Source organism: Paecilomyces variotii (genome assembly GCF_004022145.1).
Source record: "Paecilomyces variotii strain CBS 101075 chromosome Unknown C8Q69scaffold_26, whole genome shotgun sequence".
Lineage (NCBI taxonomy): Eukaryota > Fungi > Ascomycota > Eurotiomycetes > Eurotiales > Thermoascaceae > Paecilomyces > Paecilomyces variotii.
The window spans coordinates 76,332-88,434 of record NW_021167165.1 but is presented as its reverse complement, the minus strand read 5'-3'; the positions used below and the strand labels follow the sequence as shown (position 1 = coordinate 88,434).

The following is a 12,103-nucleotide window of genomic DNA, read 5'->3' as shown; positions in this document are numbered from 1 at the left end:
CCTAAACCCTAAAACCCTAAACCCTAAACCCTAAACCCTAAACCCTAAACCCTAAACCCTAAACCCTAACCCTAAACCCTAAACCCTAAAACCCTAAAACCCTAATGCTGCACGGGCACGTCTTCGCTCCGTAATCAGAGGTCCCGTGATCCAGGTTAGCTATATATCGTAAACTAAACCGCTATGTACCTACGGTAGAACCAGACCGAACCGCCTATATAACTACTGTGGATTGGTCTTATTATAATCCTGCCATTTACTGCGCTATCTAAATACACCTATAATTATGATCCGGCTGATCAGATAGCCTATGGATTTGAGCCACTGCATAACTAGGATCGACAATCGGCGGACCGACCCGAACGCTAGTATACGTAGCAGCGATCCTGCGCCGTGATTTGCCCCTTTCTCTTAGACTTGCGAAAAGAACCCCCCAAAAATAGCGGCTAGCGCTTGAATTACAGGCCGCCAAACTTTGCAGCCTTATCGAACCGAAATCCGGCATGTGCAGTGTGCGAAGGGGAAGCAAATTGACAGGCGTCCTAACGCACTCGGCGCAAATGCCGATTTGGATCTTTGACCACACTTCGTGCGTGAAGCCAACGCCCATTATCCATGAGAATGATCGCTCCTCGAGACAATTTCTGGGCTGTTAAGTCAAGAATCCGCGCTTTAACTGCTGAGCTGAGTAGGACGCTTTTCAGCTCCGCTAGTGCCTCGGCTGCTTTATCTGAGAGCGGCGTGACGATGTCCTCCCGGAAGCGGAGTTTAGTAGATTTGCCACCGGTGTTGGTTGCCAGGAGACTATCGACAATACTAGTTTTGCCTTTGTCCTTGACGAATTCTGGTGGAACTCTGATCCGAAAACTAGGGCTAAAAAGAGTTTGTCTGGCCGACGGACGAAGCAGCGGAAGGAGTTCATCGACGTTCATAACTGACAAGGTACCACCGCCGCATTGGTCCGGCTGTAGCACCTGCAGAGCAAAGAATCGGGGCGGAGACTCCTCGTAGCTGCAGTCTGTGTGCCAGGGGAATTCTTCCATAGTTTCAGATCGAGCTTGAGTGTTGTTACTCTGGAAGCTTTCTGGACTCGGCCGGATGTCCCACATCCAACCACGGTCAGCACTGTGCGTAACTGGTAATCCGTGGGCGTGTTGTTTGTGCAGGCCCAAGACAAGGTTCTGGATGTAATGACTGTCTTTGTCTGGAAGAGCGAGTTGAATATGCAGAATTCCAGAAGTTTGAAGTGTGTGATGGACGATGCGCAGGTGGTTCGGCTGAGACGCAAGATCGGGATTTGGCACTGAGAGGAATGGTACGGTAGACATATGGCAATCTATTGTTTGCATGGTTAGTATAGTCGAATAACAGTATTTATAACTGTTCATAGCTCACGGATTCTGGGCGATCGAACGCGCAGCTGCCACATCTTATGGAGAAGACGCAGTGGCCGTAGCATCGTAGGTCTTGAGTTGATTGATAAGATGAAACGATAGATATTTGTAGTATTATGTATACTGCATTCAGCTCATCCATGAGTATTTATTCCTTAGTACCTCTTTGCCTCAGCTCCACTGCATTGGACCCATCGGGTCATTCACCTATGGTAGACGACGGATGGGCCGTGTATTGTTATTGATACGCTACTAGACAAAACAAGGGATCTGATACAATATGTGGGTATTGCATTCGCGTCATTGCATCGCACCACTAGTGCGGTGAATGGAGGTTCCAAGAGATGGGGCTGCGAGACAGTAGAAAAATCCTAGTCAAAACTAAGATGTGTGAAAAAGAAGACTAGCAAATACTTACAGGTCATATATCAGGCCTGTGAACGAAATAAACAGCAATTGTGGACTGGAGGGGAAACGGATTCGTTCACCGCCGCTACTAAAGGCTTCTTTCTTACTGATTCGACCTTTCGTACTCCTGGTTGGAGTCGATGTCGACAAAAAGTTGTCACAGAGCTGAAAAGATGTATAAAACCCCATTTTAGCCTCAGAAGTATTTTTCTAGTCTCTTCCAGGCATGCACTACTGTATTGCAAGATGCTAAATAGTAACTATTGTTAAAACCAAATACAAAAAAAAGTACCTGTTATGACACAGGCGCGACCAACGCACGAAGCTCAGTCCTTTTTCATCACTGAACACATCCAGGCTCCTCCACGGCTCAAAGCGCAAATACGACCGGGACCGCTGCGCCAGAGCCCTAGACCCAAGAAGCTTCCATGCACGATATGAAAGGTCCCAACAAGAGGAAAGCTCTGAACCCCATCGTTCTCCTCAAATAGAACATCGTACCTTCGCTGTTCGACCCGCTTTTGCACAACATAGGTTGTTCTGCTGGGAATCAGCCGAGGGCATTGCATATGATGCAGAGCAGACATCCATTCTTCATGTGTGAGTTGGTCACCAAAAAGAATCCCGACTCCTTTCCCACTGCGTACTGGTTTTAAAATGTACTGGTCTTTGAGTGACTCTGTTTCCTGGCACTGCGAGATGAAACGCTCCAGTTTCTCCGATCCTGGAATGATGGTTGGCACAATTCCTCGATCCAGGGCATCGGCTTCATGCGGTGTGAGCACGTTACGCGTGACTAGGGAGGAAAGTTCTTCCTGAACCAAGCCAAGCATACGTTTATCGTGAACAAGAAGCACTGTTCTCATGTCGTTGAAGCATCTTAGGCTAATCTGCTGAAGCATTTCAAAGCTCATAGCAAGGAGCTCTCGCTGGTGCAGTTCCAGCCCCAGCTGGTAAATCTCTTCCAGGATTTCACCGGCTTCGTTAGTCACTTCAGATTGTTTGGAACCAGCCTCTGCTACGCAATATAGCTTGTATCCTCCTGGAGACGCAGCAGGCATAAGCCTCAAACTATGCGGGTGAATAACTCTTGGGCGAATGCCCAACACACGTTGTGCAAGTGAAACGAACATATGGATGTCATACCCATACTCTTCTCCTTTAACCAGATGCAAGGGGAGCTGAGCATTGTAGAGACCTTGAAGTCCACTTATAACCTAGAAGGTTTCAGCCGTGCTCGATAGTTTATGCTTCAAAATATGGAATACTCACCGTCTGTGGGTCTGTAGCACCCCTAAGCCCAAAACTTTCGATGTTCATATTCAGCAATGCTTGCTGCCCGAAGGCAGTATAGAGGAAACCATTCCAGCAAAATCGAGCATTGATCTCACAGATCCGATAGTTTTCCGTCTCTTCCGGCCCTTCTGGTGATGATTCAAGCAGGAAATCCGGTCGCCAGGATCCACTACAGGATTTAAATGGGCGTAGTATGTTAGGCTCTTGATGGTGCATCCACTGGTCCTGTTAGAAACGCTATCCACATATGCCGGGTTACTGTGGACCCACGTATGCTGGGTTACTGTCGTACATACTCTGAGCAGTTCCTCCTCCACCGGTTCAATAGGCATTCGCTCTGGAAAGCGAGCCGCGGGGTCGGTCCACCATCGCTCGACGATATCGGTGATGGCCAAAACCAAGGCATCACTCAGTGTCGACAATTGTCGTTGGTGGATTTCCGTACCGAGAATTGGATATGGTACGGATTTCAGGTGAGCATCGCCAGACCAAGTCTCCCTGGGGCTGATCTTTAGCAGCTCAGAGTGATATTGGTCGACCAGGTTTAACCGTTCTTGCGATTCGACATCTGCAGGGTGATCCAGATCCTCTGACGTTTGAGGAATGCAGATACTGTGGAAGTGGCAGATCTGTTTCTTCATATTCTGTGTAGTCTGGACGAGATCGTAGTGGAATGAAGATGAAATCCAAGAATATGTGTTCAATGGAAAGGGCGATTCCTTTTCTCCTTGACCTCGGGACTGTATTACAACAGGAATATTTGCTCTGCACACATTCTCAGTGCTTCGGATGTCTAGACGTGCCAGGAGGACTATTAATATTGCAACGAACCGGGCTCGGATGAGAAGCACACAGTCGGTTTGCATTAAATTTCCCTGGCAGATGCCAGACCAAGCGCAGGCCGTGGCCCATTTGCGCCTGAAGCCCATATTTTTGTTAGGTTTAGTGCATTACCATACAAGGTGAACGACTTGGATATTACATGGATTTCACAGGCCATAACATCACAATTCTGTTGTATGGAAGTCAGGCCATTAATTAGGTTATTATTCGTCTTGCTGGGCGGGATGGATGCGGCTAGAAAACCCTCTACTTAGGTAGATAGTCGGAAACCCTTTTTTAAGAATCCTTTCCAGCCAGCCACAGAGCAATTGTGCATTTGTGGCTTTCGGTGGTTGTTTCCCTGGGGGAGTAGTTTTCTCCACTCTGTATTTGTATTAGCTAACTGCGCACCATTTATAATTACACGTCTCTATCTTTTATGATATATCAGGATGTGCTTGTCCGGTCTGGGGCTTTGTATCGTTGTAGGCAATGAAACGAGCCAATCACCGAGCAGGGCCCCTGCGGGCATCTAAGCTCGTGGATCCTCCGGTACCCACTACCCTTTTCTTGGGATCAATCCCTTGATCTACATGCTAATTGAAAGCAAAAGTATCGAATAATACGGCGTATCAGTGCCTGACTATAATACTCCATAAGCTGAGCTTGTGATGTATTCCAAGTACGGCTGCGGGGCCAATGCTCACCGCTCAAGAAAAAAAATCCCCCGCTTGGTTTTCAGGCGTTTCCTCACTTGTAAGTTGTAACGAAACAAATACCCTGCGGTCGAGACAATTAATTGGAAATATTAACAGTCAATTAGACCTTTACTCGCTTTCTCTCCTCATTCAGACTACCTGAAGATGGCCGATAATACTTATTGTATGGCCGATGTGCTGGCAATAGCCAGCATTCATCCCTTCTACTCTGATAACACATACCCGCCTTCTAGTGAAGAACTACCTATGATCTTGGAAAGGCAAAGAGAGTCGCCCAAGGAGCTTAAGTTGCCATCATTCCCATTGACTCGAAAAGACACATTGTAAGTTCGCCCCCTCTTCGTTCCGCGCGTCTAACGAGGCCAGGTATAAAGAGATTGCACGACTCACCACGGACTGCGACCCACGGAATGGTTATCGACGAGGGACCTACATTAGTACAACCGGTGGAGGGTCAGCAAGTGGACTTCCGATGGTCTTTGCCACGGATTCGATTGAAAATCGTCAGCAACGAGCCGTGTTCGGCTCGTTCCTGCGGTCCTGTGGCATCGTGGGCCCTGGGGATTGGGTGTTGACTATGCATGTTGCAGGGTATCTCTATCGGTGCGTGCCAATATCCAAAGTGGGAAAGCTAGGCTGACAATAGTAGAGCTCTGGATCTCATGGCCGAAGTATTTGAAGGATCAGGGGCCACAGTCCTCTGTGCAGGAAGTGAGATGGAGCAGGATCAGGTTGTCCAAACAATCATTGAATATCGCGTGAATGCAATTTCTGGTGATGCAGGCCAAATCACGCAGCTAGCCAGATATGTTTCAACCCTCCCGGAGGAGAAGAGGAAACAGTTGGCAGTCGACAAGGCCCTATACACATCCGAGCCCATGACCCCGTCTCAGCGCAGATTTCTGAAATCTGTCTTTCCCAACATAGCCGTGTCATCGGTTATTGGCAGTGCAGAGGCAGGTCCATGGGGTGCCTCGCCAGTAGAACTTACAGATATCTCGGCAGATCAGAATTACGCTGATTTTGTGTTCGATGATCGCCTTATACACCTTGAGGTCTTACCCTTTTCCATTGAGGATCCGAACAAATCAAGCAACCGCGATTTTCAGCCAGTCCCTGACGGTGAAAAAGGCCTACTTGTTCAAACTTCACTACAGCGACTACGCAATCCTCTTGTCCGTTATGTCTGTGGGGATGTCTGCTCTCTTCATTCTTTGTCAAGTATTATCAAGGACAGGATTTCCCCTGAGGATGCAGCTCACTATAGGATAGCACGGATATATGGGCGTGACAGACGAATCAGCTTTGACTGGTATGGGGAGTATTTTGAATTCTCCCAAGTACAGGCCAAAATGAGAACAGAATCGTGGGGAATTTTGCAGTACCAGATTATTCGGCGTTACAGAGAAGGGGACTGTAATCATCTGGATATTGTTCTTGAGCTGCGTCTGCTACGAGACTATGGGCCGGGTAAGATTGGTGAGAAAGAGCTAACGCAGGAATTGCGAACATTTTTCAGGGTGTTTGAGAATAACGAGGAGCTGTTTGATTTGAAGTATTTGCCTGATTATGGAGGGTTTCATCGAAGTGCCACCGGAAGAAAGGTCGTTAATTTTCTTGACTTGACACAGAAATAGGTTTTGGGAAATAATTTTTTTCACTGACAATACTAAAGACGCCTGATGCTGGTTTCTAGGTGTATTTTCCCCAAAAATATAATATTTCTGTAGATAGGTACCTATAAGGAACTCGAATAAAACTTCAATCGGTGACTCGGTTGGGAAAATAAGGTTAGATGCCAGGAACAGATTCGATAAAATTTCAGGATGTTCTACAGTGAATACATAAAAAGCTTTCTGTTGAAGTTATATATAACATCATCACATTCAAATGGCGAGGTAAGTTTTAACCTTAATGAAGAGATCGTCAGTCTTATAACGAGGAGCCAGAATCAAGTACCAGGATGGACTTCATATGACGATCGGAATCCTGGAGATGGCAACCCCGCAGGTTATACTTATACAGAGCTCGTTCATAGAAACTCAGAAAACCATGTTTGGTTTTGCGTCGGATATTGGTATTTCTTGCAGAGGACAGAAATGGAGTTTTGAGGATGGTTCGGCAAAGATTGTGACTCTTTCATGACAAGCTAGCACAGAACCGCCATAAACATAAAAGCAGAGAAATACACGCAAATAGAGAGAAGATAATATGTACACTTGTATCTCCATCACTGCCTTCGGAGTCCAGTGACCTATCCCTGGCCACATTCACATCGGGAATAAGTTCAAACGCGCAATGTTCTTCTATGTACTCAATAGCTCCTGTATCTTCTAGTCCTTGATAGACCTTCTCCATACCTGTCAAGTCCTCCTTATTCATGTTTCTACGCAGAGCTTCGAAGAAAGCCTCCTGGCTTTTATGTTTGCGCTCTTTCTCAGCATCTTTCCATGGATGCAACCAGACCATAGCCTGTACCTTCTGGCCATTTCTCTGCTCTGGTTCCATTGCCCACAATTTGATATTGTAAGGATGATGCATAGGAGCAAGATGAGCTGCTCTCATCCCGAGACCAAAACCCCAGATCCCCTCGAGTTTAATGACCGATTCCCTCTGCGACTGGCTGACAGGCCACGGGAAATAGGCAGTCACTAGCGCAGTGCCTTTTCTCAGAGAGGTCAAAAGCCTTAGAGAGCGCGCACGGAATAAGCGAACCTTGGGGCCCGAGACTTCCGAGAGGATTGACCAATATTTTTCATACTGGTCCGATTCTCTAAATTGCAATAGTGCCTCATGTGATGCATAAACTAAATATCAAAGGATTTTTTGAGCGATTTTTCTTGCTTTGGGTATCCGTGTTTGGGAAGGACACATACCTTGCACCAGAAGCATAGTATTATTATAAGGATCTTGACGCTCTAGCACCGGGCCCCACCAGGAGTAGCCCTGCCCAGGTGTCGTCCGAATGAGAAGGAAGAAATCGGACCATTTCTTACCCCTGAACTTTTCGCTCTTGGGTAGCTGAAACTCTGTCCAGACGGTGATTTCGTCTCCGAAGGAGTTCTTTTTGGGATTGACAACCATGTTGGGTAGTATTGTTGAGAATTTCTAGGGCGAGGGCTGAAGTGAGATGGAAGAATAAACAGGTCGTCGGAGCTAGGTGGGAATGCCCAGACCAGAATATAAAGATAGTATAGGTACCTAGTTCTTGGCACCAAGATACTTAGATCGCGGAGCGGGCAAGCGAACTGTGGCTTTGGCTAGTTATTATTAGTCGGGGTTGAATCCATATGCCTTTTTCAAATCCATTATTCGTGCCAAGGGCCACTCCATGAGCTGCGGCATCTCCTGCAACGGCAGTCCCTACCCCAATGACTGTTCGGACATTTAATATTGATAAATGTCGGCTTCCGAATTGATGCTCTTGCGCGTTTTAAAGCAGTGACAATTCCGAGCGGTGCTAAGTAGAAGTTTCTCAATTTGGTCGACAGCCAATCGTCTTAGAGCCGATCTGTCCCCCTTCCGAGTTCCTTTCGAGCAAGAATAAGCATCCTCGCATCATCACTCTCCACCTACATCAACTCAATCGAGCATTACAGTAATCGGCCATGTGTGATAGGGATCGAGGTATTGGACAAACCCGCAGGAGGACACGAACAGGATGCTTGAGATGCCGTGCTAGAAAGCGCAAGTGTAAGCCCCGCCGTTGCGAAACTGTGACCCGCAAAGAGGGGCATATTGTTTCTACCGGACGCCCTCTGTCGAGCCCATTTCGGGTACGATAAGGGGGAGAGACTGATCGCAACATAGGCGATGAGGAGAGGCCAGTATGCCACAGCTGCAGAAGTAGGAATCTCGAATGTGTCTACGGAACTCGATTGAGTTTTCTCTCGAAAAATGCGCACACGCTAGATCAATCTACAGCCGCACATGAAGGCGACAATCATCGATACAACTCGGTGCAGGTACGTTTTCGAGCAGTAATATTATCCCATACCAAAGTTCTAGTCATTGACATCATTGAAGTTTGTGGCAGAGATTCCTCCAGACAGACCCCAGAATGCGAATATCCACGGTGAAAATATCAGCCCATTCGTCAAGAGCTGCTCTCAGGCACAGAATGCAGAAAGCATTGGGCTTAGCGGCGAAAATACAATATCCCAGACCGGCTTTACCTCGCACCTTCATCCAGCTACAGGGCAAGAGATAAGAGATGTTGGCTTGAATGTAAGATCTTCTTTAGATCCACGTCACCTACTGCGAAACCCCTCTGGACTATCAAGTCGGAGTTCCTTTGGCGAGCACTACGAAGAATCTGCCGTCCACGATCTACTCGCACTAGGACACTCGACTATGGAAACTCATCCTACAGAGAATATAAATTTATCTGTATCGGTTCAGCAGACTTCATGTCTGTCTTTAAATCCTACCGCAGCGGCCTGTATGAGCTCGGCTGTTTCCTCCGGCAATCTTGTTTCTGCGCAAGACACAAACTCGGAACAAGTCCTCGAACTCCTCAAGCATTTCCGTTATGAGATTGCTCCGTGGGTGAGTTTCACTGGAAGATGACGAGTATTTCCATGCTAATTGCCGTAGTTGGATATATATGACATGTCACACTCTTTCGGCATATTGGTTTCGCGGATGGCAATGGCATCACGAGAGCTGCTTTACGCATTGCTTGCTGTCTCCGCAAAGTCCCTGGCTTCACTAGACTCGTCGCCTTCAACTTTTCGCTCAGATGCAAACAAATATGTAGACATCTCCGAGTCATATCGGAACATAGAAAAAGCAACCAATAATCTGCACCGAACAGTGGCTGCAGTGCTAAGGGTAGTCTATCATCTTTCATCAAGGCTTTCCGATACACGGATGAAGATTGCTAAAGAGATCGAGTCTGTTGTTACGGTCTCTACCAATCCCTGGGAGCCAGTTCTGATGGCTGCAGTTTATGGCCTCCTTCTTAGAATAGGTAAGTCCTACCGACAGCGAACAATGCAAGGAGACTGAGCTGAGTTTCCGTGTAGATATTAGCAGCGCACTCACTAATAATACGACATTGCGAGTTCCGATTCACGCGAACGTCCATGCCCCAGCGGCTGCCATGCAATCGCACTTGGATGTCGTGTTTCGTCATAGTCAGTACATCCTTATTCTTTGTGCGCAGGCTGTCCAGCTCCAAAGCGCGACTCTGGAAACAGAATCACCGCTCCAACCAACGGGCCCAGAGAAATTCGTAGAGAGGTGGAAGATGTTAGTTGCAAGTCTTGGTGACTGGTACAAGAATCGCCCGCAGGGGTTCTGGCCGATGCTCGAACTTTCTTCAACTCCAGAGATGGCCGAAACTGTCAACCCATTTCCAATGATACTCTTCACGAATTCCGCGGCCGTATTTGCTAACCAAATGCTCCATACCGCCATGTGTCTTCTTCTTGATCGCAGACCACGAACATTAAAATCCATGGATAATCACAATGTTATGATGTCTCCTCTCTGGAACGCTCATCGCATATGCGGTATTGCTCTAAACAACGACCGCCGTGAATGCTGGGATCCCTCGCTGGTTGCATCATTGTTTGTTGCTGCAAGAAAGATGACCCACGAGTCTCAACAGAAAGAAATAGAGAAAGGGTTTCTTCGTATCCAAGAACTGACGGGGTGGGATATGCACGATCCGCTGGCTAAGCTCCATGAGACTTGGAGACTTGCGGACGGTAACTAGCGAGACATCCAGGGTATTCGAGCGGTAGTCATCATGCCTAGGCAATAATCAGGTTTTCCATAGTCTCGCATTGTACGTACTTGGCTATATATAACCCCATGTACATTCAAGATCGCAAATGCGCCAGCAGGTCCCCCAGCCTGTCGTAGCTTCGATGCTGCGGATCAGTTTCACCACTAAAGAATGCTCCCTCTCATGGCTAAAAAGCCGCCCAGCAATCCACAGTGGCTGTAATGCATTGTTTAGGCATCCGTGGTGCGGGTTAGCCAGTGAAATACCACATATCTGTTTTGCATGCCACAGCTTCGAGGTGCTGGAACTCGATTGAAGTCGCGCCTTATGGGGAGTCATGTCGAGGAGGAGGATGCATGCAGTGTGGATGAGTTGAGTGGAGGATATCGCCCCCCAGTGCACGAATAACACGCGTGGGAATGGTTCGCCCTCGGCTTCATGAACGGGGCAAATCCCAGAAGGGCGATCTCTCATCCATAGTTGAAGATCGTCCCATAGTCGCATCCACCGTTCCGCGAACACATCTGTGGAACAGCCATTATCTTCACCGAGTTCAGTGTACTTCGTACGATCGGCGATCAAATCGCATACTTTTGAGCAAAGGTATACAGCATAATTTGCATACATATCATTAGATCCAGCTTCGGAGAACAGCTTCCGCGCTTTATTCTCGTGCGTCCCAGGCGGCAGCCATTTCTCCAAACGAAGGAGCGTACTCTCAGTGCCATCAGAGATGAGCGCTCCGCACAGATCTGTATATAATGAGAACCGGACCATTAGTTAAAGGTCAGTAGATACTATGACTTACCCATCCTAGCGTAGCACCAAAATACCGCCTGCAATACCCCGCCACTGAACCCATTTATGTTGAAAGTATCAAATAATGCCGCACATCCTTCAAGATGCCGCCTCCAGTCTTTGGCACTGGCAGACATCATCTCAAGGCAGCATAGAATCACGCACACAATGAGTGCATCCAGATGCCTAGCATGAAGAAGCGGGGTAACAAGGCGAATTGCTTCCTGGTAGAGCTCCAAACTGTCATAAACATCGCGAATCTCATTCTTTCGTTCCAACTGCCTTGATGAAAGAGCCAGGATAGCATAGAATAGAGCAGGGCAGTTCTGAGACATATCCATAATCTTGATACCAAAGGTGCGCTGCATATCGAACATATCAAGCTTTTGTGTCAGTTAGCCAATACAACTCGTAATGGCCTCGGAGCAAATGAGCATCATAACGTACCCAAGGAGCAACTTCTGCAACGTAGTTTTTCAGGTATTCTATTCTCTTTCTGCTTGACAAAATACCACGAGACGAGATAGTATGGGGTTGACCATCCTGTACGGGACTAGGAGCTCTAGTTGGCACCGTGGATTGGGCGGTACTGAAGAGCAAAGAGCGGAGTGTCTCCTGTGACTGCAGGTATACCGGATCCTGAATAAATTGATCGAGGTTTATCTTAGTTAGAGGTGATGCAAGTTCATGGTTATTCTCGAATTCGAAGCATTGTTCATCTCGTGAAAGAGCAGTGTAGGATGATCTCTGCTGTCTGTTATGTTCCATCGATAACCGGTCCATGGGTTATCAATTGGCATATTCGACAAGAGACCCAGAAATCCTAATGGTACGGCGATGCCTCGTAGCTTGAGGTATGTATGTGTGGATCAAAACTGTACTTACGCACCCAGCAAGATACGGTCGGTCTTGAGTCAAAAGTGGCGCCCGCG

General features: G+C 47.4%; 6 protein-coding genes across 6 annotated transcripts; 2 read left to right on the top strand and 4 right to left on the bottom strand.

Annotated features, from left to right (window-relative positions):
• Nucleotides 1-235: 235 nt before the first annotated feature.
• On the bottom strand, nt 236-1,503 carry C8Q69DRAFT_502343 (hypothetical protein). The gene is made up of 2 exons (XM_028632388.1): nt 1,396-1,503; nt 236-1,336 (listed from the first exon to the last, which is right to left on the bottom strand). Exons 1-2 carry the CDS (start codon nt 1,457-1,459, stop codon nt 543-545), a joined length of 858 nt encoding a protein of 285 aa, XP_028480853.1. The 5' UTR covers nt 1,460-1,503; the 3' UTR covers nt 236-542.
• A 625-nt stretch (nt 1,504-2,128) lies between these two features.
• C8Q69DRAFT_410191 (hypothetical protein) lies at nt 2,129-3,739 on the bottom strand (the record flags this gene model as incomplete). Its single annotated transcript, XM_028628289.1, has 3 exons — nt 2,129-3,019; nt 3,075-3,317; nt 3,395-3,739. The coding sequence occupies 3 exons, from the start codon at nt 3,737-3,739 to the stop codon at nt 2,129-2,131; spliced, it is 1,479 nt and encodes a 492-aa protein (XP_028480852.1).
• Nucleotides 3,740-4,690: 951 nt separating this feature from the next.
• On the top strand, nt 4,691-6,478 carry C8Q69DRAFT_483891 (hypothetical protein). The gene is made up of 3 exons (XM_028631740.1): nt 4,691-4,962; nt 5,006-5,242; nt 5,289-6,478. Exons 1-3 carry the CDS (start codon nt 4,784-4,786, stop codon nt 6,274-6,276), a joined length of 1,404 nt encoding a protein of 467 aa, XP_028480851.1. The 5' UTR covers nt 4,691-4,783; the 3' UTR covers nt 6,277-6,478.
• Nucleotides 6,479-6,635: 157 nt separating this feature from the next.
• On the bottom strand, nt 6,636-7,875 carry C8Q69DRAFT_483889 (hypothetical protein). The gene is made up of 2 exons (XM_028631739.1): nt 7,516-7,875; nt 6,636-7,446 (listed from the first exon to the last, which is right to left on the bottom strand). The coding sequence occupies exons 1-2, from the start codon at nt 7,721-7,723 to the stop codon at nt 6,779-6,781; spliced, it is 876 nt and encodes a 291-aa protein (XP_028480850.1). The 5' UTR covers nt 7,724-7,875; the 3' UTR covers nt 6,636-6,778.
• Nucleotides 7,876-8,241: 366 nt separating this feature from the next.
• On the top strand, nt 8,242-10,361 carry C8Q69DRAFT_518234 (hypothetical protein; the record flags this gene model as incomplete). The annotated part of the gene is made up of 5 exons (XM_028633433.1): nt 8,242-8,332; nt 8,450-8,604; nt 8,666-9,187; nt 9,236-9,611; nt 9,667-10,361. The coding sequence occupies exons 1-5, from the start codon at nt 8,248-8,250 to the stop codon at nt 10,359-10,361; spliced, it is 1,833 nt and encodes a 610-aa protein (XP_028480849.1). The 5' UTR covers nt 8,242-8,247.
• Nucleotides 10,362-10,445: 84 nt separating this feature from the next.
• C8Q69DRAFT_410233 (fungal-specific transcription factor domain-containing protein) lies at nt 10,446-11,939 on the bottom strand (the record flags this gene model as incomplete). Its single annotated transcript, XM_028628290.1, has 3 exons — nt 10,446-11,125; nt 11,182-11,554; nt 11,619-11,939. 3 exons carry the CDS (start codon nt 11,937-11,939, stop codon nt 10,446-10,448), a joined length of 1,374 nt encoding a protein of 457 aa, XP_028480848.1.
• Between the last annotated feature and the right edge of the window lie 164 nt (nt 11,940-12,103).